This window comes from Triticum urartu, chromosome 6A (genome assembly GCF_056163025.1).
Source record: "Triticum urartu cultivar PI428250 chromosome 6A, HENAU_Tu73, whole genome shotgun sequence".
In the NCBI taxonomy this organism is placed as follows: domain Eukaryota; kingdom Viridiplantae; phylum Streptophyta; class Magnoliopsida; order Poales; family Poaceae; genus Triticum; species Triticum urartu.
The window spans coordinates 46,934,665-46,962,367 of NC_141878.1; the positions used below are offsets into that span (position 1 = coordinate 46,934,665).

Below are 27,703 nucleotides of genomic sequence, written 5' to 3' on the forward strand. Positions count from 1 at the left end.
CGATCCATTACGTTTATGTCTTCGTTCCACTGCTTCAGGTCATCATTATGAAGTTGCCGTCCTTCCTTCAGGATCTTCACCGTACTTACGAAAAGGTGAGAAGGGAAAACCCTATATGGACGGATTCTAACAAGATCGAGCATCAAACGGTTAACTCAGGGGGAGAAACATAAGTATCTCTCGAATTGAAACTTAAGAAGACGTCGAGAGCAAAGTAAGAAGGTACCATGAGAAGTTTCAAACGGATAGGCAAGCGTTCGATGCCTAATCAGAAGGTGAAAGGGGTCCAGAGCAACGAGAATAAGTATTGCGTCTGATACCCAAATAGATCACTTGGCAGGTGGCTCGTGAGTTACATAAGAAGTCAAGTGCGAGGAATAACTTTGGAAACCGGGGGTGTACAGGAGAGTCAGGTTTCGATCCTATGGAACTGTGGGTTATGGGCCCACCATGTGGTTAAAAGTAGGAAAAGCGTTGATATCTTGCACGGTCATGATAGCAAGACATGTCAGAGGGTAGCCTATCAGTTATGTTGGCAACAATGTCGATACCAAGGGCGAGGGACGAAGAGAACCATTTTCCTGCTCGTTGAACGAGGCGGACCATTAGGCAAAGTTCTCGTCCATCGGTGGCTACCGAAATGTCATCAATTATAGTAATAGGGTCTTACTGGCAGAGTTGTACCACGAGGTGCTTACCTAAGCAGGGAATTACCACGGCTCAGTTAAGTAGATTATAAGAAAGTTTGAACAAAACAATGGAAAGGAAAATGTGTTTAAACACATATCAGGGGTATACCCTTCCTAAAGTCAAGCAGAGGATGATATCCAAGACAGGATATAAAGTAGAAAATCATTTAGGTAAAGGGAGAGCAATTCCATGACATTACCCAAACAATGGTGTTTGGATAATTGAGCAAGAAGCATTCAGCATTGGGCTAAAAATGTTCTTGCTGAAAATCGGAGTACCATAGACATGCTTCGAGATAGCATTGACATGGTATTCAAGCAAAGGTCAGACTTTGGATACACGAACGATTCATCAGGAACAACTTGTAGAATAAGTCTTACAATTTCCTCATGGAAGAATGGATATCCCCGCAGAAAAGGAAACTATAACAATAGGTCCTCCGGCCAGGTGTGCTAGGATGACATCACCTTACTGGGTCATATAAGGAACAATGTTATGACTCTTGGAAAAATGTTCCAACCATCATATCTGACCGAGATTCAGATCTGATTGGTGTCAGGATAACTCAGACTCGGGATGCCTAAGAAGAAAGGTGCAACACAATTTGTCGCGATGACATTGTAAGATTCTCAGGAATTAATCTACAGAAGCGAGTTCCGAAACAAGAGTTCATCATTAAACCAAGGAGAGGATGAGAAGGTGGCTGATGGACTCAGCGACAATTCGTCGAGACTTCCAAAAGGTGGTTTCCACAATTATTTGAACAAGGAGATAACATTAGTCAGATCTAATGATATAATGATGTATGCTTGAGGAAAACATACACAGTTAAACATTGCTTAAAAGGTGCACCCGAAATATGGGCTTAGGTAGCATGATCAATATTTAGAATGGTGATTCAATAACCAATGGTCCAAGAATGAAATATCGACCATTAATATCAAAGCATTAGGGTTGCTAGAAGTGCAGAATCACAGCAGTTCCGTTGACTGCATCCCGGTTAGAATCAACATGGGGACCAAGAAACAAAGGGATACGGCGATAAGTATCACCGTATCAAGAATTGTTATGAGGTGGAGCAAGTCTCACAACATCCTTGACATAAAAGATAGTAATACTTCAAGGTAGAATATAATATAAGTCGGGTAGCAAGGAACTCAAGGTACAACACAAAACACGAACAAGTTTGTGTTGAACGGAAGGCAATCGAGTGGTCGATGATAACACAAATCATCGAGGGCAAGGATGGTATTTCTCATCAGGAATTCAATTGATATCCTTGAGGAGCTCGAAATGTTGATGATGATCATGACAATTTCTGTCGAGAGGTTTCATGGAGATGTAATCGGTCGGCGATGACATCAAGTCAAACGAATGATGAAGCGAAAGGTTATTGGAACCATGGGTACGACACAAACTTGAAATCAAGTTTGTTGTTTAAGGTGAAACAATAAGACAAGGAAGATCGACGTAAGCTTAGCCCATCGTCGAAATTGTGCTCCGGAAAGAAGGACCAGGTAGCACAGTTAAAATTTGGCACGATAATGATATAGCCGAGTAGGCTCGGAATGACGTGATCGAGTTCAGACTCGTAAGTAATGAAGGTTACCAAGAGTTGTTGAATCGTAGTGCGGACTCAATTCAGTTGTCGGTGTCCTTGAGGGGTTCTAACAATTGAGAACCCGTTGGAAAAATGGAATCGGCAAGAATATTAGTTGATGAAGAACTCATAAGAAGTTATGTATCCCGTGGTATCCTCGAGATACCAGGGGGTAATACTCGACGACAGATCAAAGTAGAGGTTGGACTGGGGTATTGCTCTGCAGAAGACAAGTGCTTAAACTTGCACGAGAAACGGTACCTAAAAGAGAACATGGTCGAAACCACGATTGCCAAAGGACAGATCCCAGATATAAGCTGAACTTATACCAAAGGAATAATTAATTTAAGAGAAGCTTTAATGATAAGATCTACATCGTGTCCATGGGCATGAACACAAAGTTCAAGGTCGACTCCCACTTCTCCAATGCATACCCTTTCTCACTTCTCACTTTCGAGGAAGTTGTAGTGTTGAAATTTTATCTGGCAAAATACCAGAAGTGTATGACTCGTGAAAACTTTCGAGTTCCCACAGTTTAGAGAAGGCATATGTTCAACCCATAGGGGCTTCTTAGAAACATATACCACAAGTTTCAAGAGTAAATATCACAAGCTCAAAAGTAGAGCAAGGTTGAGAAAGTAGATGATACATTTTACCAAAGGCATTATGTATCCAAGGGTAGGCTCACAAGGTTATTGAATATGAAGGACGCTGTCAGATAAAATCCATTAAAGGATCTGCCGGTCCATAACAGAGCTGACGTGAGCATCGGCACACAACCAGAGGAAGTAACAATGCAAAGGCATTTTATGGAAACAACTGACTAATCCAAAGCTCAAACGCAAAGGAATTATGATTTCCAAATCAATGGATCAGAAGCAAACGCTCTGATTAAGGATGGATAAGTTGAGTAAGCATAGGGGTACAATCAACAACAATTGGATTGGTCAAGATCCAGCTCATGTTTAAAATGATGCCAGAGCCGGAAGGATGAATTCAAAGATCTGGTTGAGGATTGCGAGCATTCGCAACATATTGAATCAACGGACTCAATTGATGATGACAAAGGATGCCAATAAGATTACCACACTATGGGATTAATCATAATGAAAGCAAGCAAGAAATTCAAGAGCAATAGGCTCCTGAGGATTTTTGGAAGATCGAATGGTATTTCGAAGATTGATGACATACATGAATCAACTGGGGATGAGTGGATACTCGGTAAGTGTGAGAAATTATCCGTAGGGATATTCATGTGTCAAGAACTGCAAGGCAGTGAGCTCAAAGGAATATCGAAACAACGACGAGTGTTTCGGGGTATCTTGTAATAACAGACCATCTGGGGATGAATGTAAGAATAACAACTGTAAGTAGTTATCCTTAAGGGTTTACGGTGGAAGGGGAATTGCAAGAGGGATGGCACAAGGTATCGAGGGAACATCCGAGAGTATTGTCAGAATCTTTCGTTGAAGCAGTCGATCATCCGTATTAAAGGGCTCTCCGGCAGGAAGTGGTAACGAGAACCTAGAGTTGGATTTTAGCAAAATCATTTAACCCGAATAGAAGAGAGATCAGAGTCCCAGATTGTAGACAAGGAGTAAAATATCCTAATACCACCCAATGGTGACGTGGGCCCGTAAGGCACACAGCCATGTTAGTAAAAGTTTTTGCAATGCCTAGACTCAACTTCGGCCAAGGAGTGTGGAAGGGGGATTCCTACAGGCAGTCGGCTCTGATACCAACTTGTGACGCCCCCGATTTAATCGTACAGTAATCATACACGCAAACGTGTACGATCAAGATCAGGGACTCACGGGAAGATATCAGAACACAACTCTACAAATAAAAAAATAAGTCATACAAGCATCATATTACAAGCCAGGGGCCTCGAGGCTCGAATACAAGAGCTCGATCATAGACGAGTCAGCGGAAGCAACAATATCTGAGTACAGACATAAGTTAAACAAGTTTGCCTTAAGAAGGCTAGCACAAACTGGGATACAGATCGAAAGAGGCGCAGGCCTCCTGCCTGGGATCCTCCTAACTACTCCTGGTCGTCGTCAGCGGGCATCACGTAGTAGTAGGCACCTCCGGTGTAGTAGGAGTCGTCGTCGAAGGTGGCGTCTGGCTCCTGGGCTCCAACATCTGGTTGCGACAACCAGGTAGAAGGGATAGGGGGAAAAGAGGGAGAAAGCAACCGTGAGTACTCATCCAAAGTACTCGCAAGCAAGGAGCTACACTACATATGTATGCATTGGTATCAACTGGAATAAGGATATTATATGTGGACTGAACTGCAGAAAGCCGGAACAAGGGGGATAGCTATTCCTTTCGAAGACTACGCTTCTAGCAGCCTCCGTCTTGCAGCATGTAGAAGAGAGTAGACTGAAGTCCTCCAAGTAGCATCGCATAGCATAATCCTAACCGATGATCCTCCCCTCGTCGCCCTATGAGAGAGCGATCACCGGTTGTATCTGGCACTTGGAAGGGTGTGTTTTATTAAGTATCCGGTTCTAGTTGTCATAAGGTCAAGGTACAACTCCAAGTCGTCATGTTACCGAAGATCACGGCTATTCGAATAGATTAACTTCCCTGCAGGGGTGCACCACATACCCCAACACGCTTGATCCCATTTGGCCGGACACACTTTTCGGGGTCATGCCCGGCCGCGAAAGATCAACACGTCGCAGCCCCACCTAGGCACAACAGAGAGGTCAGCACGCCGGTCTAAACCTAAGCGCATAGGGGTCTGGGCCCATCGCCCTTAGCACACCTGCATGTTGCGAACGCGGCCGGAAGCAGAACTAGCCCCCTTAATACAAGAGTAGGCTTACGTTCCAATCCGGCGCGCGCCACTCAGTCGCTGACGTCACGAAGGCTTCGGCTGATACCACGACGCCGGGATACCCATAACTACTCCCGCGTAGATGGTTAGGGCGTATAGACCAAATGGCCAGACTCAGATCAAAAACCCAGATCTCGTTAAGCGTGTTAAGTATCCGCGAACGCCGACCAGGGCCAGGCCCACCTCTCTCCTAGGTGGTCTCAACCTGCCCTGTCGCTCCGCCTCAAAGTAACAGTCGGGGGCCGTCGGGAACCCAGGCCCACCTCTACCGGGATGGAGCCACCTGCCCCTTCAGCCCCCATCTCCGAACAGTATCACAGGTAAGGTAACTGTGTAAAGTATATTGTATATGCCCGTGATCACCTCCCGAAGTGATCACGGCCCAGTAGTATAGCATGGCAGACGGACAAGAGTGTAAGGCCACTGATGGAACACTAGCATCCTATACTAAGCAGTAGGATAGCAGGTAATGGTATCAATAGTAGTAGTAAGGATAGGCTATGCATCAGGATAGGAATAACGGAAAGCAGTAACATACTACACTACTCTAATGCAAGCAGTATAGAGAAGAGTAGGCGATATCTGGTGATCAAGGGGGGGGGGCTTGCCTGGTTGCTCAGACAAGGAGGGGTCGTCAACACCGTAGTCGATCGGGGTACCAGCAGCAGCGTCAGTCTCGTAGTCTACCGGAAAGAAGTAACGGAGGGGGAACAAAATAAATAACAGAGCAATCAAATGTAACACAAAGCAAGACGCGGCAATACGTTGCTAGGGGTGACCTAACGTAGGGATAGGCGATACCGGCAAAGGGGGGAAACATCCAGGAAAGTATTCCCATTGTTTCGCGTTTTCGGGCAGATGAACCGGAGAGGGAAAGTTGCGAGTTCGATAGGTTAGGGATGTGTGGCGGACGAACGGGCTACGTATCCGGATTCGTTGGATTTTTCTGAGCAACTTTCATATAGAGAACATTTTCATCCGAGCAAAGGATTATTTCTATGAATTATCAAAAATTTAAAGATTTTCTGGAATATTTTTATTTAATCTAATCCAAATTTGATCAAGTCAAAATGACTAGTCAAAAAGGGGGATGTGGCCCACATGACATTGGCACATAATTTAATTGACGACTAAACTAAAATGGAGGGGTTAAAATTAACATAGGGGGCCACATGACATAGGCTAGCAATTATCCTAAGTAGTACTAATTAGTCTAACTACTCTGACCACTAAGTATTTAATCAACCTAAACTAATCAGGGCCATCCCCACTTGGCAGTGAGCCAGCCCTGCCTCCCACGCACACACACAACACACTCATGCACACAGTTTTGTTTCCTGCTAACAAAGATAGCATTTTGTGATTTTCAACGAATTTAATCTATGCACCAAATGGATTTGGTCCAATGGAAACATTTGAGCATTGTCAAGTGTACTACCTCCCCATAATAGTTTTGCTCCAGTTAAAAGTCGTTTAGTCGCTGTTTAGGGGCCGTCTAGAGGGTTAATCGTTGTAGAAAATGAAAAACTAGCAATAGCTACAGTAACTGAATGTTACTGAAGCTGTGCAGCATTGCAGCAGGCACCGGCTGCGGTCGGCCGCGTGCGGTGGTGAGCAGCGCGGCATAAGCAGAAGAAGTAGTGAGTGGCAGCAGAAGTAGTGAGCGGCAGAAGTAGCGAGAGGACCGCGGGCGGCTGCCGGGAAGCGCCTGGGAGCGGTGCTCCCGGCTAGGCCGCGGCCATAGGCGAGGCAGGGCGCGCAGGACGCGGACGCGACCGGGCGGCAGAAGAAAGAGGCCGGGCGAGGCTCGCACGCATCAGGCGGGGCGAGCGGCAGTGGCGGCCCGCGACGGTGTGGCCAGAGGACGGGGGAGGCGGCCGACGCGAGCGTGCGCAGCAGCAGAGTTGCAGGCGAAGGCGGCAGCAGCTGCGTGCGGGCGAGCAGGAGCGAGACGGCCACGGGGCCCGGGTGGACGCGGCTAGACGCGATGAGCGTACGGGACTGCGGGGAGCACGGCTGCGTGCTCGGGCAAGCTCGTCGGCGAGCATAGCCACGACTACGGACACGACGACGGCGGCGGGTACGGCCACGACAGGAACAGTAGCTACGAGCGTGGAGAGAAGCGGGGTAGTGAGGGGAGAGGGAGAGGAGCTCACCGAGAGGCTCAAGAAAGGCCGGCGATAGATTAGTAGCAGCAGGGTGGCCGGAATCAACGGAGTTCGCCGGCGACCCGAGGAGGAGGAAAGGCGTCGTGGGGCTCGATGCAGAGCTCCCCAGCTCAGACTCATGGTCGAGGATGACGTAGCAGAGGCGGGCGAAGCTCGTGGACTCGACGGCGAGGCGAGAGGAGTCCGGCGGCTACGCAAATGATGGCGGGGAAGCCATGGCATCGCTCGGGCCGGTCCAGATCGAGAAAAGGGAGCGAGGGGAGAGGAGAGTGGAGTGGTGAGCGAGTGGGGGAATGGGATCGAGGGGTCGGGGCGTGGCATCCTTATCCCTTCCCGGCGTCGGTGCCGGCAAGGTGGTCCGGGGCGACCTGCCCTGTAGCGACTCGGTCGCACGAACAGGAGAGAGGGGAGGGACCGGGGATGCTGGGCTAGCCGGTTGGATGACCAGTTGGGCTGAGGCCCAGCACGGGGGGGGGGGTTCCCTTACTTTTGTTATTTTTTTGTTTTACCTTTTGATCATTTCTCTTTTAGTCTTTAATGTATTTTAGTTTAATTAAAGGATAAAATAAACTTCTAAATTAGTATTATCATCTAACCCACGGCTACAAAAAGTTTGACCCCTAATTAAAATGTTTTAATATTTTATAATTTAGAAAAGGCATTTAATTAATGTTTTAGTTACTGTTTTAATTATCATAGTGCATTTAATTATTTTATAGAAATGTTCTTTCTCTACCAATATTACCTATGATTTAATTGCCACAAACCGAACATTTTTTGTTTTATTGTTTGAAAACTTTTGTTGTATGCCATATTTGGAATTTGAATTTTGAATCGGGTTTTGAACTAACGAGGGATTAGCAACAGTAACGGAGGTGACGTGGCATCCTTAGCAGAGTTTTTCTGTAGCCTAATTATCCGGGCGTCACAGAAAACTTGTTCATATGCTCTAAGCAACGCTTTTGAATTTAAAATATTACCTTTTGTGCAGCCGTTTATCAAATTTGAGAGATGGCGAGTCGTCGGCTTCTGCCCCATGCCACGAGTGCTGGGGTGTTCGGGATAAACATGAGCGCTTTTTTCTCATTCTTGGGTCCTTCGAGGGAGGCGCTCAACACAACGAACAAGGAAATCGGACTATAATACTTGAACACTCTCACTTAGCCATAGAATTCTATAATTTTAAATTTCGGCGAAGCCCCTAGTGTTCGGAAGACCGAGTTCGGGGCGCTATCCACGCCTAGGCCGGACAAAGCCGACTCCTCGCTCTAAGCGGCATAAGTCTTTAGGGACTCAAAAACCTCTCGAACAGCGACCAGCTCTCGCCTCATCATGACGGTCAGTTTTAGCTTTCTCTACTGAGGTGCTTAGCCTAGCTCAACTGGGGCACAATCGCAGTAGTTCTCCTAGTGCTACCTTAGCCGATATAACAGAACGTAAGGTACCAAAACATAGGAGCCGGGCAAACCCAACTATTGACCCAAGACATGATTCGGAGCCGATGCATATAATGCTATAAGTTCGGGGTGCCGCACTTGTGAAAGTGTTCGGACTTCTCACACCGTATTGTGGGGTACTTAAGCCCCTGGCGTATTGGCCGTACCAAAGTGTACGGGTGCAACATGTCATTAATGAACATATATTCGTAAAAAAGAGTAATGCAATAATAGATGGAAGCTATGCATTGTTTATTTAAAAAAGTTGCGATCAAAGCAGAACGATACAAATAGTGCGATAAGCAAAAACTAGGACTATTTAATGTGTCCTTTCCAGGGGCGAGCTGCGGAATGGTATGTGAAACAGGTATACTGCTCGTTATAGAGACCACCTTAGAGTCCCATAGTGCGGCGTAGCCTTCTGCTTCCCTGGTTGTATCATTTGTGCGGCAATTGTACTGCCGGACAAGCCTTCCGAAGAAGGAGTCCTGAAAATAAGAGAAAATTAAGAAATCGGCAGCCCCTAGTGCGGTTTAAGCCACGTTTCGGGCGTGCCATGATGGTGCCCCTCCCCCTGTGCCCATGGTATTTCCAGAGCATACTTATGTATGCGCAACACTGGTTTCGCAAGTTCGCGAGGGCTGGGGTTGGGGACGCATTGCTACGCTTGCTCGGAACGTGCCAGGCGGTCTTGTTGTAAGTTACTCCGGGCGTGCTTGACGGTGTCCAGACGTTTACTGGCCGGACTGGAGAATTGCCTTGAGAGGCTGCTTTGTACTTCCGCTGTGATAGCCGCCGTATGATCCTCCGTTCGGAGAGAGCGTTCGGTGTTTCCACTGACCGTGATGACTCCTCGAGGGCCTGGCATCTTGAGCTTGAGGTATGCGTAGTGCGGCACCGCATTGAACTTGGCAAATGCGGTTCGCCCGAGCAGTGTGTGATAGCCACTGCGGAACGGACTATGTCGAAGATTAACTCCTCGCTTCAGAAATTATCCGGAGATCCGAAGACCACTTCAAGTGTAACTGAGCCTGTACAGTTGGCCTCTACACCTGGTATGACGCCTTTAAAGGTCGTTCTAGTGGGTTTAATCCTCAAGGGATCGATGCCCATTTTCCGCATTGTATCCTAGTAAAGCAGGTTCAGGCTGCTTCCGCCGTCCATAAGGACTCTAGTGAGGTGAAATCTGTCAATAATTGGGTCTAGAACCAATGTGGCGAATCCGCCATGACGGATGCTAGTGGGGTGGTCCCTTCGATCAAAAGTGATCGGGCAGGAAGACCATGGGTTGAACTTTGGGGCGACTGGCTCCATCACGTATACGTCCCTTAGCACACGCTTCCGCTCCCTCTTGGGGACGTGGGTTGCGTATATCATGTTCACCGTCCGCACTTGTGGGGGAAAACCTTTGTCCACTGTTGTTCGGCGGCCGGGGCTCCTCCTCGTCATCGCTATGCAGCCCCTTGTCTCTGCTTTCGGCATTTAACTTGCCTGCCTGCTTGAACACCCAACAATCTCTGTTGGTGTGATTGGCTGGTTTTTCGGGGGTGCCATGTATCTCGCATGAGCGGTCGAGTATTCGGTCCAAACTGGATGGGCCCGGAGTATTTCTTTTGAATGGCTTTTTCCGCTGACCGGGTTTAGAGCCTCTGAAGCCGGCATTGACTGTCGTATCCTCAGCATTGTCGCCGTTAATGCGGCGCTTTTGCTTGTTGCAACGCGACCTGCCACTGCTGCCCTCGGTATCTGAATTACCAGGGTTCTTGGTCATGTTATTGCTGCGAGCTAGCCAGCTGTCTTCTCATGCGCAAAAGCGGGTCATAAGTGTCGTGAGGGCTGCCATGGATTTCGGCTTTTCCTGTCCTAGGTGCCGTGCCAGCCACTCGTCGCGGATGTTATGCTTGAAGGCTGCTAGGGCCTCTGCATCCGAACAGTCAACGATTTGATTTTTCTTGGTTAGGAACCGTGTCCAGAATTGTCTGGCCGATTCCTCTGGCTGCTGAATTATGTGGCTTAGGTCATCGGTGTCTGGTGGTCGCACATAAGTGCCCTGGAAATTGTCGAGTAATGCGGCTTCCAAGTCCTCCCAACAACCAATTGATTCTGCTGGCAAGCTGTTAAGCCAATGCCGAGCTGGTCCTTTAAGCTTGAGTGGGAGGTATTTGATGTCGTGTAGGTCATCACCGCGGGCCATGTGGATATGAAGGAGATAGTCCTCGATCCATACCGCGGGATCTGTTGTACCATCGTATGATTCGATGTTCACGGGTTTGAAACCCTCGGGGATTTGATGATCCATTACTTCATCTGTGAAGCATAGTGGGTGTGCGGCGCCTCTGTATTGGGCTATATCACGACGCAACTCAAACGAGCTTTGTCTACTGTGTTCGGCCCGGCCGGATTTACTGTATCCGGCGTGACGAGTACCGTCTCGTGTCGTGGGGCACCCACGTGATCCGTAGATAGATCTTGTTTGCCTTGCCTTGTCCTCCAATATATCTCGCAGGTCTGGCGCATTTTCCCATGCCTTGGTATTTTTTGAGCGGCGCCGGGGTGCGGCTTGAGTGGAGGGCCGAGAGGCCTCTCTGTCACGGCCACGGGGTGGCCGGTCGGCCGCATCATGCGCTGGTGATGTTGGTTTAGGTGCTTCCTCCTCTAATTGGGGTAGCAACCTGCGCTTTGGGTAGCTCTTGGAGGGGCGTTCGAGTTCATACTCTTCGGCCGCAAGGACTTCAGTCCATCTGTCAGCTAGCAAATCTTGATCAGCTCTAAGCTATTGCTATTTTTTCTTGAGGCTGCTCGTCGTGGCCATAAGCCTGCGTTTGAAACGCTCTTGTTCGACGGGATCCTCCAGCACGACAAATTCGTCGTCGTCGAGGCTTGCCTCGTCTTCGGAGGGAGGCATATAATTATCGTCCTCGACCTCTCTGTCTGCCGCTCTCTCATGAGAGCTGGCTTCTCTATCCTCCTGTGCTGAATCTTGCTGGAGGTGGTTGTCTTCGGCACTGTCCGGGGTGTTATTATCTCCCGTGCCTGAATCACCGTTTTTGCTTTGGCGGGATTTAGAGCTGCTTCTTGGAGGGGTCATCCTCCGCTGTTCCATCGCCATTGCCTTCTTTTGGGGTGTCCACCATGTATATATCATACGACGAGGTGGCTTTCCAGTGCCCTATAGGCGCTGGTTCTTGATCGTCTCCTGCATCGGCGTCCATACCGTCGATGTCTTCAGAGTCGAAGTCGAGCATGTCGGTTAAATCATCGACAGTGGCTACGAAGTGGGTGGTGGGTGGGCTTTGAATTTCTTCATCATCCGCATCCCAACCTTGTTGACCATAGTCCGGCCAGGGCTCTCCTGATAAAGAGAGAGGCTTTAGTGAATTCAGGATATCGCCGAATGGCGAGTGCTGAAAGATGTCCGCGGCGGTGAACTCCATGATCGGCGCCCAATCGGGTTCGATCGGTAGGGGCGCGGAGGGCTCGGAGTCAGGAGAGGAGTCCGGCTCCTTGGAGTTACGGGCTTCACAGAGAATAGGGCTGGTGTTCGGCTCAATCGCCATAGAGATTGCAGCCCCCGAGGTGGTGTCTAACCACCCATCCTCGATTGGTGTGATCGGCTCCGAGCTAGGGGTTGGAGCGGACACAGGTGCGGCCTCCAAGGCACTGTTCAGCGGCAGAGCTAGATCATGCCCATCGTGACAATGCGGCGCGCTCGGCTGTGGCTCGAATCCGTCAAAGATTAAGTCTCCGCGGATGTCGGCCATGTAGTTCAAACTTCCAAATCTGACCTGATGGCCAGGGGCGTAGCTTTCGATCTGCTCCAGATGACCAAGCGAATTGGCCCGCAGTGCAAAGCCGCCGAATACGAAGATCTGTCCGAGGAGAAAAGTCTCACCCTGGATCGCATCGCTGTTGATGATCGGAGAAGCCATCGGGCCTAAAAGTGACGACACAGAGGAACTCTCAATGAAAGCACCAATGTCGGTGTCAAAACCGGCGGATCTCGGGTAGGGGGTCCCGAACTGTGCGTCTAGGCGGATGGTAACAAGAGGCAGGGGACACGATGTTTTACCCAGGTTCGGGCCCTCTTGATGGAGGTAAAACCCTACATCCTCCTTGATTAATATTGATGATATGGGTAGTACAAGAGTAGATCTACCACGAGATCAGAGAGGCTAAACCCTAGAAGCTAGCCTATGGTATGATTGTTGTTTGTCCTACGGACTAAGACCCTCCGGTTTATATAGACACCGGAGAGGGCTAGGGTTACACAGAGTCGGTTACAATGGTAGGAGATCTACATATCCGTATCGCCAAGCTTGCCTTCCACGCCAAGGAAAGTCCCTTCCGGACACGGGATGAAGTCTTCAATCTTGTATCTTCATAGTCCAGGAGTCCGGCCGAAGGTATAGTCCGGCTATCCGGACACCCCCTAATCCAGGACTCCCTCACTTCCCGACCGCCGCACATCTTCATATGTCTTTTTAAGACAGCGAACATAGTTGGAATCCGGAGGAGGCGGTGGTGCTCGCTTCAGGGCATCGATAGTGCGCTTCGCTTTCACTGGATCTATCTTCTCCTTTGGAGGTGGAGGTTTCTTTGCAAAAAAGTCCCTCACTTCGGCTTCACAGATCTCTGCGTTTTCCTTCTCTGTCCTCTCATATGGTAACTTTTCCGGAGGCTTGAGAGATGGACCATATCTGAATTGCATCCCGCCACTGCTTGTACTACTAGCCGTCGGAGCGGCGGCGTCTCTCTTCTGTCGTTGCTTATGAGGCAGAGAAGGAGGCGGAGTGCTCCGACGCGTCAGAGGAGCCGGAGCGGCGGCGGCTGTCTTCTGTCGTTGCTGACGAGGCAGAGTGCTCCAACGCGCCGGAGCAGGCGAAGGAGGAGGCGGAGTGCCCTAATCACTCATCGTCGTCGTCGGAGGAGGAGGAGGCGGAGTGCCCTGACTCGCTGGAGGAGGAGGAGGAGGTGTCCAGTTTAGAAGCTTGATGTACTCCTTCCTCCATAGACATGTACTCCTCAAAGCATTAACCAGCTGATTCTCCCCTTCACCTGTAGGGCGGTCAAGCTCGAGCTCCTCAAATCCCTCCATTACTTCATCCACCATCACAACAGCATAGCCATGTGGAATACGACGACAATGAAAAGTTATGTCAGGTTGAGGAGGTGCAACAGAGCCGACAGCCACCTTCAAAGTGAGGTTCTGCCATTTTGTCATAAGTTGGCAATGTTGAGCTTCCGTGATAGTATCCATGGGGTAGCTAGGAGCCGTGAAGTCCAGCTGAATGAGCTCCGTGGAAGCCACGCTGCTTCTCCGCTGAGATGGCGGGGTTGCTTCTGGGGTAGCTTCGTGCCGCTGAGATGGTTGGCCGACAGCTCGCTCGCTCTCAAGTTCCTCTAGCTTTACTAGTCTTGCATTGAGCTTCTGCATTTCGCTTTCCTCTTTCTCTCCCGGGTTTTGTAACCGCCTGCGTCGGGAAACCGAACCACCCACGGACGGAGCCTGATGTGCCTCGTGTTCGTCCAGGATGCTCAGGATTCCCGAGGGCCTCAGCCAACTCGTCCTTCTCTCTGTCGGGAATGAACGTCCCTTCCTGAGCTGCGGTGATATACTAATGAAGCTTCTTGACGGGTATTGCAAGTTGATCATCTGCCCAACGGCACTCCCCTGTTTCAGGGTCCAAAGTTCCCCCAACCCCAAAGAACCAAGTCCTTAAACGGTCTGGCCAGTTCAATGGCTCTGGTTCGACCCCTTTAGTAAGCACGTCATTCTTAGCTTTGTCCCACAATGGCCGGGCTTTGAGGTAGCCACCCGACCCCGTGTGATGGTGAAACTTCTTCTTTGCAGCATTGTTCTTGTTTATCTCTGACATTTTCTTACTCTTGTCCAATGTCTTGTAGGCCACAAATGCGGGCCAGTAATCTCTTATCTTCTCAAATCGGGCGGTGAATTCTGGAGTCTTCCCTTTGTCGACAAACTTTGATTTCAACTCTTTTCTCCACCTCCTGAATAGATCTACCATCTTCTTAAGAGCACACGCCCTGACCTGTGGCTCTATCATTGGCTTATTCGGATCATCCTCTAGCAGTAGGGTGAAATTTGCCTTCAGCAGGGTCCAAAGATCATCTTTCTGTCTATCGTGACATAAGAAACTTCAGGGTCGTCGTCCTTAGGCTTATTCCATTGCTGGATGCTGATCGGGATGCTGTCCCTAACAATAGCTCTGCATTGAGCAGAAAATGTGTCCTTGGTCCGCTTGGGTTCAATCGGTAGGCCATCGTTCGCGAGTTGTGTGATCGTGAACCTTTCATCCCGGCGCAACCATTTCTTCGGGCCTCGTATCATTACGGAAGTTTGGCTCGATCCGGAGGGCTATAAAAGAAGAAAGAAGCGTTAATATATGTACATACCAAAACAATTAATGCATCAATTAGTCAGTACAGGCTTAATTAATATATATATACCTCGCCGGACTTTGCAATAGTTCCCTCCTCCGTTCGGTCATCGGAGCCATCATGATGGTCTCCTTCTTCCTCCGCCATTCAGTCACCGGAGGCGTCATGATCATGTCCTTCCTCCTCCATTGTTTGATCACCGGAGCCATCATCCTCTCCTTCCAGACCATCGGTGTCGTTGAGAACCGACAAGACATCACGTCCGTCGCGGATTATGTCCCCCAACAACTCTTCTTGTTCTAAGTCTCTTTGATCCATAGTTTCTGCAAATATTACAACATGGCAATTAATATACAAACATGAGAGATGGATATATTAGTGGCAAACATAGACCTAGCTAGCTAATCACAACAAGGAATCATATTAGTGGACTCGATGCTTCTACTGTTTCGGGTGGCCTCGACAATGCTTCTAGGGTTTGGGGTGGCCTCGATAACGCTTCAAGGGTTTGGGGTGGCCTCGACAACGCTCTTTTAACTTTGTAAATTCGGGTGGCCTCGACACTTATAGGGTTTGGAGTGGCCTCAGAAATGCTTCTAGGGTTTGGGGTGGCCTCAATGCTTCTAGGTTTTGGTCGGGCAAGAGGTGGTTGATCGACGTCCCCCCTCGTGTTGAAGAGTTACCGGAGTTTTCTATGAACAAAAAAAAATACTACCTATCACACATGACATGTCCGGTGACTGGACCGGACCGCCTCTCTCATGAATGTCCGACGTCCGGACCGCCTCTCTCATGAATGTCCGACGTCCGGACCGCCTCTCTCATGAATGTCAAACAAGGGATTCTCTTAACCTTTAAGGGATTTAACAAAATGGCGCCATTCTAGATGTGCAGAAAATGGTCCATATATTTTTCCTGATCTCATCTACCCTTCTATATGTCACGTTGTGTAGTGTCAAAGGATTCAAGAAAACCATGGCTTCATCATTAGCCGGAAGTAACAGGTGCATGGTGGTACGAAGCTCTCCAAAGTTGTTTTGGAATGGAGTCCCGGATAAGATAATTCGCTTTTTGGTATGAAGTTCAGCAAGAGCCTTCCGAATATCGCTATTTGGAAGGCCTTTGCTGAACTTCGTACCAAAAGGCAAATTATCCTATCAGGACTCCGTTCCAAAATAACTTTGGAGAGCTTCGTACCATCATGCGCCTGTTACTTTTGGCTAATGATGAAACCATGGATTTCTTCAATACTTTGACACAAAAGAACATGCACATATAGAAGCGTAGATGAGATCAGGAAAAATATGGATCAACTTAATTATGCACATCCATAATTGGGGCATTCTTGATAAATCTGTTATTAATGGGGGGCATTCTTGATAAATCCCTTATTAAATGTTGCATATGTCAAAATTCAAACTTTGACATATGATCAAACTTTGACATATGATCAAATGTTGCATATGTCAAAATTCAAACTTTGACATATGATCAAACTTTGATATATGATCAAATGTTGCATATGTCAAAATTCAAACTTTGACATATGATCAAAATTATTGCATCTAGTTGCATTGAATCAAATGTTGCATCGTGAAATATGCAACATTCAAACTTTTTTCAATATGACAAACTTTTAATACATTCAAACATCAAAACATACATATATACATCTAAAACATCAAAAATTCCTACTCGATAAAACATCTAAAACATCAAAACATAATATCATCGTATCATCAAGTTTTCATATATCATCATATCATCATCATCATCATCATCATCATCATCCATTACAAAAAAATTGACCAAGTTATATATATATATATAGGTAAAACTGTGTCTACCATATCTTGCTACAGAACTAGTTAAGGATCGCTAAACTTTTAACGATTTAAAAATTATCAAAAGAATATAAAGTTGACCAAGTTTTCATATATAAAGTTGACTATTCATCACCCAGGGTGCAGAATAAGTTATTCTTCACCCGAGGTAATCTTACGATCATTTCATAATTAAATTACGTTTCGAATTCAAATAGTTACATTCCTATTGATTCACTACGTAAAATTTGACATAAGAAAATAAAAATATAGGTCATAAGACAAGAAAATTTGTACTTTATGTGTATTTTAGACTATGTTTTTACATTTGTAATTTTACATAACATAAATATTTTTTACGGCAATTATATATTTTCTTACGGTCCCTTTTTGCGTCGAAATAAGACAAAAATTACGGAACGTAAAATTATGGTGCATTGATGGTAAAATAGAGGGGGGTGAAGAATAACTATTTCTCACCCAGGGTGACGAATAGCGCGACCATATATATATATATATATATATATATATATATATATATATATATATATATATCATAGCTTGCTACAGAACTAGTTAAGGGTTGCTAAACTTTTAACAGTTTAAAAATTATCAAAAAATATAAAATAAATATGGGAGCATCTCTCTAATGCAAGTTTTCATATATCATCATCATCATCATCTACTACAAAACAAATTGACCAAGTTTTCATATATCATCATCATCATCATCATCATCATCTACAAAAATGTTCATCCATCCATCCATATTCAAAATGTTCATATTACAATATCACCAAAAAAATTCTATGAACATAAAAAATTCTAACTTTTGCATATTCTTTGCATATGAACATACATACATTTTCTTTGCATATTCTTTGTAGGAGCACTACCAAACATGTAAATAAAGCACTTCAAGTAAGCAAAGGCAGTTCTCTAAAATATCCCAAGTCAAATAGACACACGGCCAAAAGGCGCCATCGGCGGGAGAGGATCTGCGTGCGGCTGCCGTCCTTGGTGGGGTGGAGGGAGATGATGGTTCTGAGGAGGGCGTCGGCAAGGTGGCTGATGAGATCGCCGGAGCTCACGTCATAGTCGCCACTCCATGCCCGCTTCCACGCGGTTCCATGGGATTCCTGTTCGTTGCGAGTGGGTCTCGCCGCTGCTGCCTCCTCCTCCTCCATGGTTGGCGGCTGGCGAGACGGAGCGTTTGGGTGCAGTCGGTGGAGCTCGAATCTCGATCGATGGTGGTTTTGGGCGTCATATCTTGTGAATCCGGCATCCCTCGTGCATCTTTGCATCCTTCGTATTTCGATCATCCGATCTATATCGTGTGTATCTCCTTATTTGGATGTACTTTTGCACTAAACCGCCCGCCTCGAGATTTCTTATTTGCAAAAGTGCCCCCTGGCCGCCTGGACAATGAAAAACATCACAGAACTTTCTGTTCCCAATTCCTTCCGCCGACGCTGCTCTCCCGACGGCCCCGCCGATCTGGCTCGCCCTGTGCAGGTACCGACGAACCTCCGCATTCGTACAGCACGTTGGCTGTCACCACCGCCAAGGCAACCGCCGGCCCCAACCTTAGCAATCGTCCACCTCGTCACCGGCCGAGCCGCCGAGGGCACCGACGGCCGTTACCTCTGCACTCCGAAATCGTCCAGCACGTCGACAGTCCTTGCCGCCGAGGCAACCGCCCGCCCAAACCTGCGCAGTCGTCTGCCTCGTCATTGTCCCAGCCGCCGAGGCCACTGACGGCCGTAACCTCTGCACACGCTGCAGACTTGTGTTGGTAGCGAGCACAACTGTGTGATGCGACTTGCTGCAGACTCCCTTGCAGAGCAACAACAACGAAATTTCTGAATGCATATAGTATTGGACAGTGAGATTCTGAATGCCTGTACTACTTGTTCTTGTTCTTCTAAATGTGGATTGTGAGCTTGTAGAATGCAACTCTTGTTGGGTGTACGTGCAGCTTCAGAGTTGTGAATGAAAATGAAGAAATAAACATCTATTTCTTATTACTTGTTCCTATTGGCAATTGAGGTGTCCCTTACATACTACATGATGCAATATAACTCAAATGCTACTACTCTGATGTATCTTCAAGATTTCTGCACGTGATGCAAGCTAACAGTAGCTAGCAGCACAAAAGAATCCATGGATAAAACAGTTTGCTGCTGCTCCTTGGAAACCTGGTGCCTCTGTCTGCAATCAGATTTTCATGAACACATTACACATACATAAACAAGAGCAAGCTTCCAAACCACCATACACAACTGGAACTCAGTAGCATGTTATGACCACTATATATATTGAATTAAGCACATGTCCAATGTGATAGAAATAAGACAAAAGCTAGAGAATAAACACAACTAATCATCCATTACATAGATTGAAAAATTCAGTAACTATTTTTATCCCCTCGTTTTGTGTATTTCCTTGAACACAACAATGGTCACTTGCAGTGAACTAGCTCATTTTCTAACTTCTTTTGCTGTCCAATACGAACCCCAAAACCAGAGTGATGTGCGTAAGACTTGTAGAACTCCTCCACAGACTTCAGCCCTTCAAATGGCATCCCCACATTAGGCTTCAAATTATCTTCACATTCTGGTATAAAACATGAGCACAATAGTTAATGACATCATCATGTACAAATAACTGAACAGAATACGGCAATGGTTGGTGAAAGCAATTGACTTACAATGTCAGGAACACTTGCTTTCTTTATGGGTGTACCAAAACCTTCCTTGTTCATCTGCATTTGCCAAGTTTTTGCAGATTCCATTGCTACAACAATAGGTACTTGATAAGCCTTTGAAAGTAACCAGAAAAAGGACACACAATTTGACATGAGAAGTACATCCCAATTTTGATTTAGCCAGCAATGCCGACGGAAAACCTGGTGACATTTCAAATGGCAATTAGCATACAGAATTACAGTCTCCCAAAACTATATGTATGTGCACGTAAAAGCATGAACAAAAATTCCTGGCTTTACAGTAATATTGGCTGCACTCATACAGATGTCAGCATGAAGAGGTGCATTCAGGATAAAGTTTTTACAACTCTAATTCACAAAAAAACTAGCAAAACTTCGAACAATGAATATGAGCCAGATCGCATCATATGTACCACAAAATTCCCTGTTTTTTGATCAAGAGGGTTTCCCCCCCACCCCATTTTTATTAGGAAAACGGGGCAACGCAAGTCTCCATGACTGTTCCAAGCGATCGGGTCTACCCGAAATGGCAGACCGGAGAACATAGCAATGCAAAGCTGCGGCCTAGATGCGCTAAACCGAACCGTATCATTCAACTGCCAACGAGAGCGTCTAATGCCACGCAGGGCAAACAACATAACCATCAGCCGAACCAAAATAGAAAGTTTCACAGAGAATAGAGTGACCACCTGTTATGACCGGCCAAGTCTATGGCCGCAGGGGGGCCACTGGGCAGGCTTAGGCCTCAAGTTATTTTAGTTTTATTTTCAGATTATGATTATATATACAAGTTGTAAGATTATTTTGAAAATTAAGCAATAAGACTATTCTATTGCCCGGCTCCCAGAGGAGCCGGAATCCTAACCCTAGCCGCCTCCTTCCTGCGCCGCCGCCGCCCCAGCCGCAAGGGTGGCGCCTCGCCGCCGGCCGCCACGCTCTAGCCCTCGCCCAACTCCCTCCTTCCCCTACACCCTACGCCCTAGGCAGGGCAGAACCCTAGCTCCTAACACCTTGGTATCAGCCAGCTCAGGTTCGACTATGTCGTCCTCACCACCATCGCCGTCGCTGCCTCTAACCACCACCACCGCCGCCGCTCCACCAACCACCACCACCGCCGTGCCATCGCCACTCGCCACGGGGCCGCTGGACCTTCCATCGGTGCCGCTGGAACTCATCTCCGACGCGCCCACCGGCCAGCCGCCGGCCCCCGTCACCCCTACGCCGCCATCCCCTTCAACCCTACCAGCCCACTACACCCCGGAGGCCATGGCGGGTGTCCTCAACGACTTGGTCGTCGCGGTCCAGGGCATCCGGCTCTTCCTGGCCAGCCCGTACGGGCCGCCCTCGCCGTTCCCGCCTCCTGTGCCCTCCAGCCCCCCGGCTCTTCCGTGGTACTCGGTGCCCGCAGCACTCGTTGGGGGCTACCCGACGCTACAGCCGCCGGCCGCCCCAGCGCCGGCCTGGCCGCAATGGCCTGCACCAGCGCCCGCGGTGCCACCCGCGTCGGCCGCCCCCGCCCCGTGGCCGGTCTGGCCCGCGCCGGCTGCACCAGCTCCCACGACGTCCCCGCCACCCAGCGCCGGCCTGAGTCAGGCCCCTCCAGGGGGACTCCCGATCCAGCAGGTGCAGTTCCCACCGTCGCCCTCTCCGATTCTGGCATGGCTCACCGGAACGTCGCCACCGCCGGTCTACACGGAGGCCGGAGAACCGTCGGTGTCCATGCTGTAGGACGGCGTGCCGCCCTCCGCCCTCCGCATCGTCGAACCGGTGGGCACTGGCGCATCGACCCCGACACCACCTCGCTTCGCCCGGATCGACTTCGCCACGTATGATGGCTCGGAGGACCCTCTTAACTGGTTAAACAAGTGTGACCAGTTCTCCCGGGGCCAGCGCACACCTGCGTCTGAGCGCACTTGGCTCGCTTCATACCACCTCCGAGGTGCAGCCCAGACATGGTACTACGCCCTCGAGCAGGACGAGGGCGGTATGCCTCCCTGGGATCGTTTCCGTGAGCTGTGTCTCCTTCGCTTTGGACCACCATGGTGCGGCAGCCGCTTGTCCGAGCTGGGCCACCTACCCTTCACCTCCACGGTCCAGGATTTCGCCGACCGTTTCCAGGCTCTGGCGTGTCACGCACCAGGGGTGACGTCACTACAGCGAGCTGAGCTCTTCGTCGGCGGCCTTCCCGACCACATCCGCGTGGATGTCGAGATGAAGGGGCCCCAGGACCTACAGACGGCCGTATACTACGCTCGGGCGTTCGAGGAGCATGCCCAGGCCTTGACACGGCCAGCAGCACCTCGGGGGAGCCGACTGCCTCCACGGCCCCCGCCGCCCGCGCCAGCACCTTCAGCCGCCTCGCCGGCGACCACCCCGGCCGCGACGCGGCCCTTCCGGCGCCTTTCACAGGCAGAGGAGCTCGAGCGCCGCCGCCTGGGGCTGTGCTTTAACTATGACGCACCCTATGCCCCGGGCCATGTCTGCCCGTGCCTCTTCTACTTGGAGACGGCCGACGAGACGGAGGACGATACCCCCGATGATGGACTCGGCGACCCAGCCGCCGCCGAGGTCGCGCCGGCACCCGTGCCCGCGCCGGCTACGGCCCTTGTCGTCTCCCTTCATGCGTTGGCCGGCATCCGTAATGAGCGTACTATGCTTATACCGATCACGATCTGTGGCGAGACTCTGGTGGCTCTCTTGGACACGGCTTCTACACATAACTTCCTACCTGCGGCTACTATGTGGCGCCTTGAGCTACAGCCGACAGGCGGGGAGCAGCTGCGGGTCACCGTCGCTAATGGCTACCACCTCCGCTGCCATGGGCTCGCTCGGGATGTACCCATTACTATCGGCGACGAGCACTTCACCATCACTTGTGCCGGCATCGACTTGGGCTGCTTCGACTTCATCCTCGGCGTCAACTTTTTGCGGACTCTCGGACCCATCCTTTGGGACTTCGACACCCTGACGATGACCTTCTGGCACCTCGGCCGCCGCATCCGGTGGGAGGGCGTTGGAGGCGCCCCAGCGTCGCCCCCGCTCCAGCTGGCCGCGGCTACCACTGAGGTCGAGCATCCGTTGTTGGATAACCTCCTGCAGCAGCACAGTGATCTCTTTGCGGAACCCCAGGGCCTTCCGCCGGCCCGGGTCTACGACCACCGTATTCATCTCCTGCCGGGCTCGGCGCCGGTGGCAGTACGGCCCTACCGGTACCCCCAGCTGCAGAAGGACGAGTTGGAGCGGCAGTGTGCACTCATGCTTGTCGCGGGCATTATCCGGATCTCCACATCACCATTCACGGCGCCGGTCCTCCTCGTTCACAAGTCGGACGACACGTGGCGTTTCTGCATCGACTACCGCACCCTTAATGCTCTCACACTTAAGGATAAGTTCCCTATTCCGGTGGTCGATGAACTCCTAGATGAACTACATGGGGCGTGCTTCTTCACCAAACTGGACCTCCGGTCGGGGTATCATCAGGTGCGCATGCATCCAGACGACATCGCCAAGACAGCGTTTCGGACTCATCACGGCCACTTCGAGTTCTTGGTGATGCCCTTTGGCCTCTCCAACGCCCCGGCGACATTTCAGGCCTTGATGAATGATGTCCTCCGGCCCTACTTACGTCGGTCTGTGCTCGTTTTCTTTGATGACATTCTTAGGGCATCTCCAGCCGTTGGCCCCCCAGGAGGGGCAAAAATCGCCCCCTGGGGGCGCACCGGCGCTAAACCGCGCACTGGGGGCGTGATGCCCCCCAGTCGTGGCCCCCCACGGGTTTTTAAAATGTTTAAATTCGGTGCAAACACGACTCAAATTTAACACAAACATCGGCGAGTTCATTCAAATTTAAACATACTTTACAAAAAAGGGAAAAACTACCGCGGGCTACCCCCGCCGTCTCCCTCGCCGCCCACCCACACGGTTCTACATGCCGAGGAGGCGGTAGAACCGCGTGTAGTCACCGTCGTCGTCGTCGTCGCCCCCGCCGACGCCTCCGCCGTCCCTGCTGCATCCCTCTCCCGGTTGGCGCGGCGGGATGGACGGTCCGGGGGCGTCGTCATCGTCGTCACTGAGGACCACGACGCCGTGCTCGTCCTCGCGCCCACGCTTGCGGGCGGCGATCTCCTCCAGGGCTCGGCGCTGCCGGACCATCTCGTCGCGGAGGTAGTCGTCCCGCGCCCACTGCAGGGCGTCCTCGTCGGAGAAGCCGCGCCGGGCTATCTCCTCATACTCCACGGGGAGGCTGGGCTCCGGCTTGGACTCCGGCTTGGGCTTGACGAGGACGAAGTGGCTGGTGGGGGAGGCGTTGTCGCTGATGTGGACGCTAGAGCTGCGGGTACGCGCGCTGACAGGCGCACCCTGGGGCTCCGGCTTGACGGGGCGGAGGTGGAGGCAGGGGGAGCCGCCGGACAAGGAGGAGGACCCCCCGGTCTCCATGCGCCTCGGGGTCCAGGAGCTTCCCCGGCGGCGTGTGAAGGACGGGAGAGCTGGGTACTCGAGGCGCGGCGTGTTGCCGCCCTCGATGTACTCGAGGACGGCCTCCAACGTGCGCCCGGGCACGCCCCACCACCGACACCGGCCGACGGCGTTGAGCCTGCCGGAGGGCTCGACGCCGTTGGTAGCCTCGAGCTGCTCGGCGTGACGGCGGCGGAAGTAGGGCTCCCAGAGCGGGCTGTCGGGGACGTACCGTGGCCCCTCCCTCGCCGCACGCGGTAGGGACGAGCGGATGCGTGCGATCTCCACACGCCGCGCCGCGCCGGTGGGTATCGAGGGCACCGGCACGCCGTCGGCGCTTATCCTCCACGTCCTGGGTACCCGCATGTCCGGCGGGACCGGGTACTCGGCCTCGAAAAGGAGGCGAGCCTCGCTCTCGTGAAGATGGCGGCGGCCGAAGCCGTTCGCCGCCGCGTCGTCGCCTGGGAAGCGCTCGGCCATGGGTGCTGGAGACGGCGAGAGAGAGGAGAGGGAGGAACGACGACGGCGAGAGAGAGGAGAGGGAGGAACAACGACGGCGAGAGAGTACGAGTCGCCGAGTGCGCTGGGGAGCGTCTTATATAGGCCGAGGCGCCGCCCATGCGCGAGCCGCCGTGAGTACGTGTGGCGGGCGAGGGAGGGCGAGGGACGCGCGTCATCCGGTCTTCACTTCGCCGCCCGTGAGGCATCAATGGCGTAGGCTGACCGGCGCGGCAGCGCGACAGCTTTGGCATTGATTCGCCACGGGAAACGAGGCGATGAGGACGACGAAGGGGCGAGAAGAGGGTAGAGTCGCTGACGCGGCGGGCCCGCAGCTGTTTCGCGCCAAAACAGTTCGTCCCGGTGCCCCCGGGCGCCCCCCAGCGCGCCGGGTTCGGCCTGGGTCCGCCGGCGCTGTTTTCGGCCCAAGCCGGCGAAAATCGAGCTCCTGGGGGCGCGAATGGGCCGATTTTTCGGCGCCAGCACAAAAAAAACGCCTGGGGAGGCCTTCCTGGGGGCGCGGCTGGAGATGCCCTTATCTACAGCGCCTCTTGGGCATAGCACCTCTAGCATGTGGCCATCGTCTTCAACGAGCTTCGGGCGCATCATCTTCATCTTAAGCGCTCGAAGTGCTCGTTCGGGACGCCTTCGGTCGCTTACCTCGGCCACGTCATCTCGGCCGAGGGAGTGGCCATGGACGCAGACAAGGTGGCGTTCGTCGCCGCCTGGCCGATTCCGCAGTCTCCGCGGGCTCTTCGCGGGTTTCTTGGCCTCGCGGGGTACTACCGGAAGTTCATCCGGGAATTTGGCCTCATCGCGGCCCCACTCACGCGTCTCCTCTGTCGCGACACCTTCTCTTGGGATGAGGAGGCCACTTCAGCATTCGAGGCCCTCAAGGGGGCCCTCACGACGGGACTCGTACTGCAGATGCCGGATTTCGACCTCCCCTTCACCGTCGACTGCGACGCCTCCGGTGCGGGGTTTGGTGCGGTTCTGCATCAGGGCGATGGACCCCTTGCTTTCTTCAGCCGCCCCTTTGTCGCTCGCCATCTTAAGCTAGCGGCGTATGAGCGTGAGCTCATTGGGTTGGTGCAGGCAGTACGCCATTGGCGGCCCTATCTTTGGGGTCGTTCCTTCCGGATCCGCACAGACCATTACAGCCTCAAGTTCATGCTGGATCAGAGGCTTTCGACGGTACCCCAGCACCAGTGGATCAGTAAACTCTTTGGCTTTGACTATCGAGTACCGGCCGGGTCGTCTTAACACCGTCGTCGACGCCCTGTCTCGGCGTGACGCCGATGTGGACGACGGTACGGCGGCGGGGGCGGCCTTCTGCATCCTCACCGGGCCCTCTTTCGCCCTCTACACCGACATCCGACGGGCGACCGCGGCCGTGGCCGACTCCCTCCTCCTGCAGCAGCAGCTGGCGACGGGAGAGCTGGAGGAGCCGTGGCGCCTCGCCGATGGCCTACTTCTCCATGGGCGCCGGGTCTTCGTTCCAGCGCACGACGATCTTCGCCAGCAGGTGCTGCGCCTCGCCCACTCGGCGGGCCATGAGGGCGTGCAGAAGACGCTCCATCGTCTCCGCGCCGACTTCTACATTCCCGGTGATCGTGCCCTGGTCCGTGACTGGGTACGGTCTTGTGTGACGTGCCAGCGCAACAAAACGGAGACTCTACGGCCGACCGGCATGCTTCAGCCCTTGGAGGTCCCGTCTCAGGTTTGGGCGGACATCTCCATGGACTTCATCGAGGGCCTTCCCAAGGTGGGCGGCAAGTCCGTCATTCTCACGGTGGTCGACCGCTTCTCCAAGTATGCTCATTTCATCGCACTTGGCCATCCCTATTCAGCGGCATCTGTCGCACGGGCCTTCTTCGATGGCATTGTCCGTCTCCACGGGTTTCCTTCTTCGATCGTCAGTGATCGGGACCTCGTGTTTATGGGACACGTGTGGCGCGACCTTTTTCGGCTAGCGGGCGTGAAGCTACGCCTGAGCACCGCCTTCCACCCTCAGACGGACGGCCAGTCTGAGATAGTTAACAAGGTGATTGCCATGTTTTTGCGTTGTGTTACAGGTGATCGCCCTCGCGCATGGGTGGACTGGCTCTCGTGGGCGGAGTACTGCTACAACACTTCTTATCACTCCGCCCTCCGTGTTATGCCCTTTGAGGTGGTGTATGGCCGGCCACCCCAGCCGATCCTTCCGGTTGATCCGGCCTTGGCACGGACCGAGGCAGCCGGGGCTCTTCTGAGGAGCCGTGATGAGATGCTCGCGGAGGTCCAGCAACGACTCCTACAGGCCTAGCAGTTGGCCAAACATTACTATGATGGCCACCATCGCGAGGCGGAGTTCACGGTGGATGATTGGGTCTGGCTGCGTCTACTTCACCGCTCTACGCAGTCCTTGGACCCACGCGCGAGGAAGAAGCTCGGTCCTCGCTATGCCGGTCCCTTTGCTATCCTGGAACGCATTGGGAAAGTGGCTTACCGTCTTCAGCTTCCGGCAGGCGTGTGGATCCATGATGTCTTCCATGTCGGGCTGCTCAAGCCATTCCGCGGTGAGCCATCCGCGGCACCGCCGGCACTTCCACCGATCACAGACGGGCGCCTGCTTCCTGATCCAGAGAAGGCGTTGAAGGCTCAGCTGCGCCGAGGCTCCTGGTACGTGTTGATTCAGTGGACCGGACTACCAGAGGAGGACGCTACTTGGGAGCAGCGCAAGAAGTTCCGCCAGCACTACCCCGACTTTCAGCTCGAGGACGAGTTGTTTGCGCAGGCAGGGAGAGATGTTATGACCGGCCAGGTCTATGGCCGCAGGGGGCCCACTGGGCAGGCTTAGGCCTCAAGTTATCTTAGTTTTATTTTCAGATTATGGTTATATATACAAGTTGTAAGACTATTTCGAGAATTAAGCAATAAGACTATTCTATTGCCCGGCTCCCAGAGGAGCCGGAACTCTAACCCTAGCCACCTCCTTCCTGCGCCGCCGCCCCAGCCGCAAGGACGGCGCCTCGCCGCCGGCCGCCGCGCTCCAGCCCTCGCCCAATTCCCTCCTTCCCCT

At 51.6% G+C, this 27,703-nt stretch overlaps 1 protein-coding gene and 1 long non-coding RNA gene across 2 annotated transcripts; one reads left to right on the forward strand and one right to left on the reverse strand.

The window, feature by feature from the left end:
• Positions 1-4,165: 4,165 nt before the first annotated feature.
• LOC147963791 (uncharacterized) lies at positions 4,166-7,645 on the reverse strand. Its single transcript, XR_015608907.1, has 3 exons — positions 7,292-7,645; positions 5,744-5,818; positions 4,166-4,435 (listed from the first exon to the last, which is right to left on the reverse strand). It is a non-coding gene; the product is annotated as an uncharacterized LOC147963791 (long non-coding RNA).
• A 13,082-nt stretch (positions 7,646-20,727) lies between these two features.
• LOC147963792 (uncharacterized) lies at positions 20,728-27,481 on the forward strand. The gene is made up of 5 exons (XM_087529709.1): positions 20,728-21,312; positions 21,418-23,364; positions 25,213-25,622; positions 25,738-26,920; positions 27,140-27,481. Exons 1-5 carry the CDS (start codon positions 20,728-20,730, stop codon positions 27,479-27,481), a joined length of 4,467 nt encoding a protein of 1,488 aa, XP_087385835.1.
• Positions 27,482-27,703: the final 222 nt, after the last annotated feature.

Coding starts and splice junctions, on each gene's coding strand:
- LOC147963792 (XM_087529709.1), top strand. CDS start 20,728: ATGTCGTCCTCACCACCATCGCCGTCGCTGCCTCTAACCACCACCACC. Junction 21,313..21,417: donor GGGGACTCCCGATCCAGCAG/GTGCAGTTCCCA, acceptor TCCATGCTGTAG/GACGGCGTGCCGCCCTCCGC. Junction 23,365..25,212: donor TTCTTAGGGCATCTCCAGCC/GTTGGCCCCCCA, acceptor TAGCACCTCTAG/CATGTGGCCATCGTCTTCAA.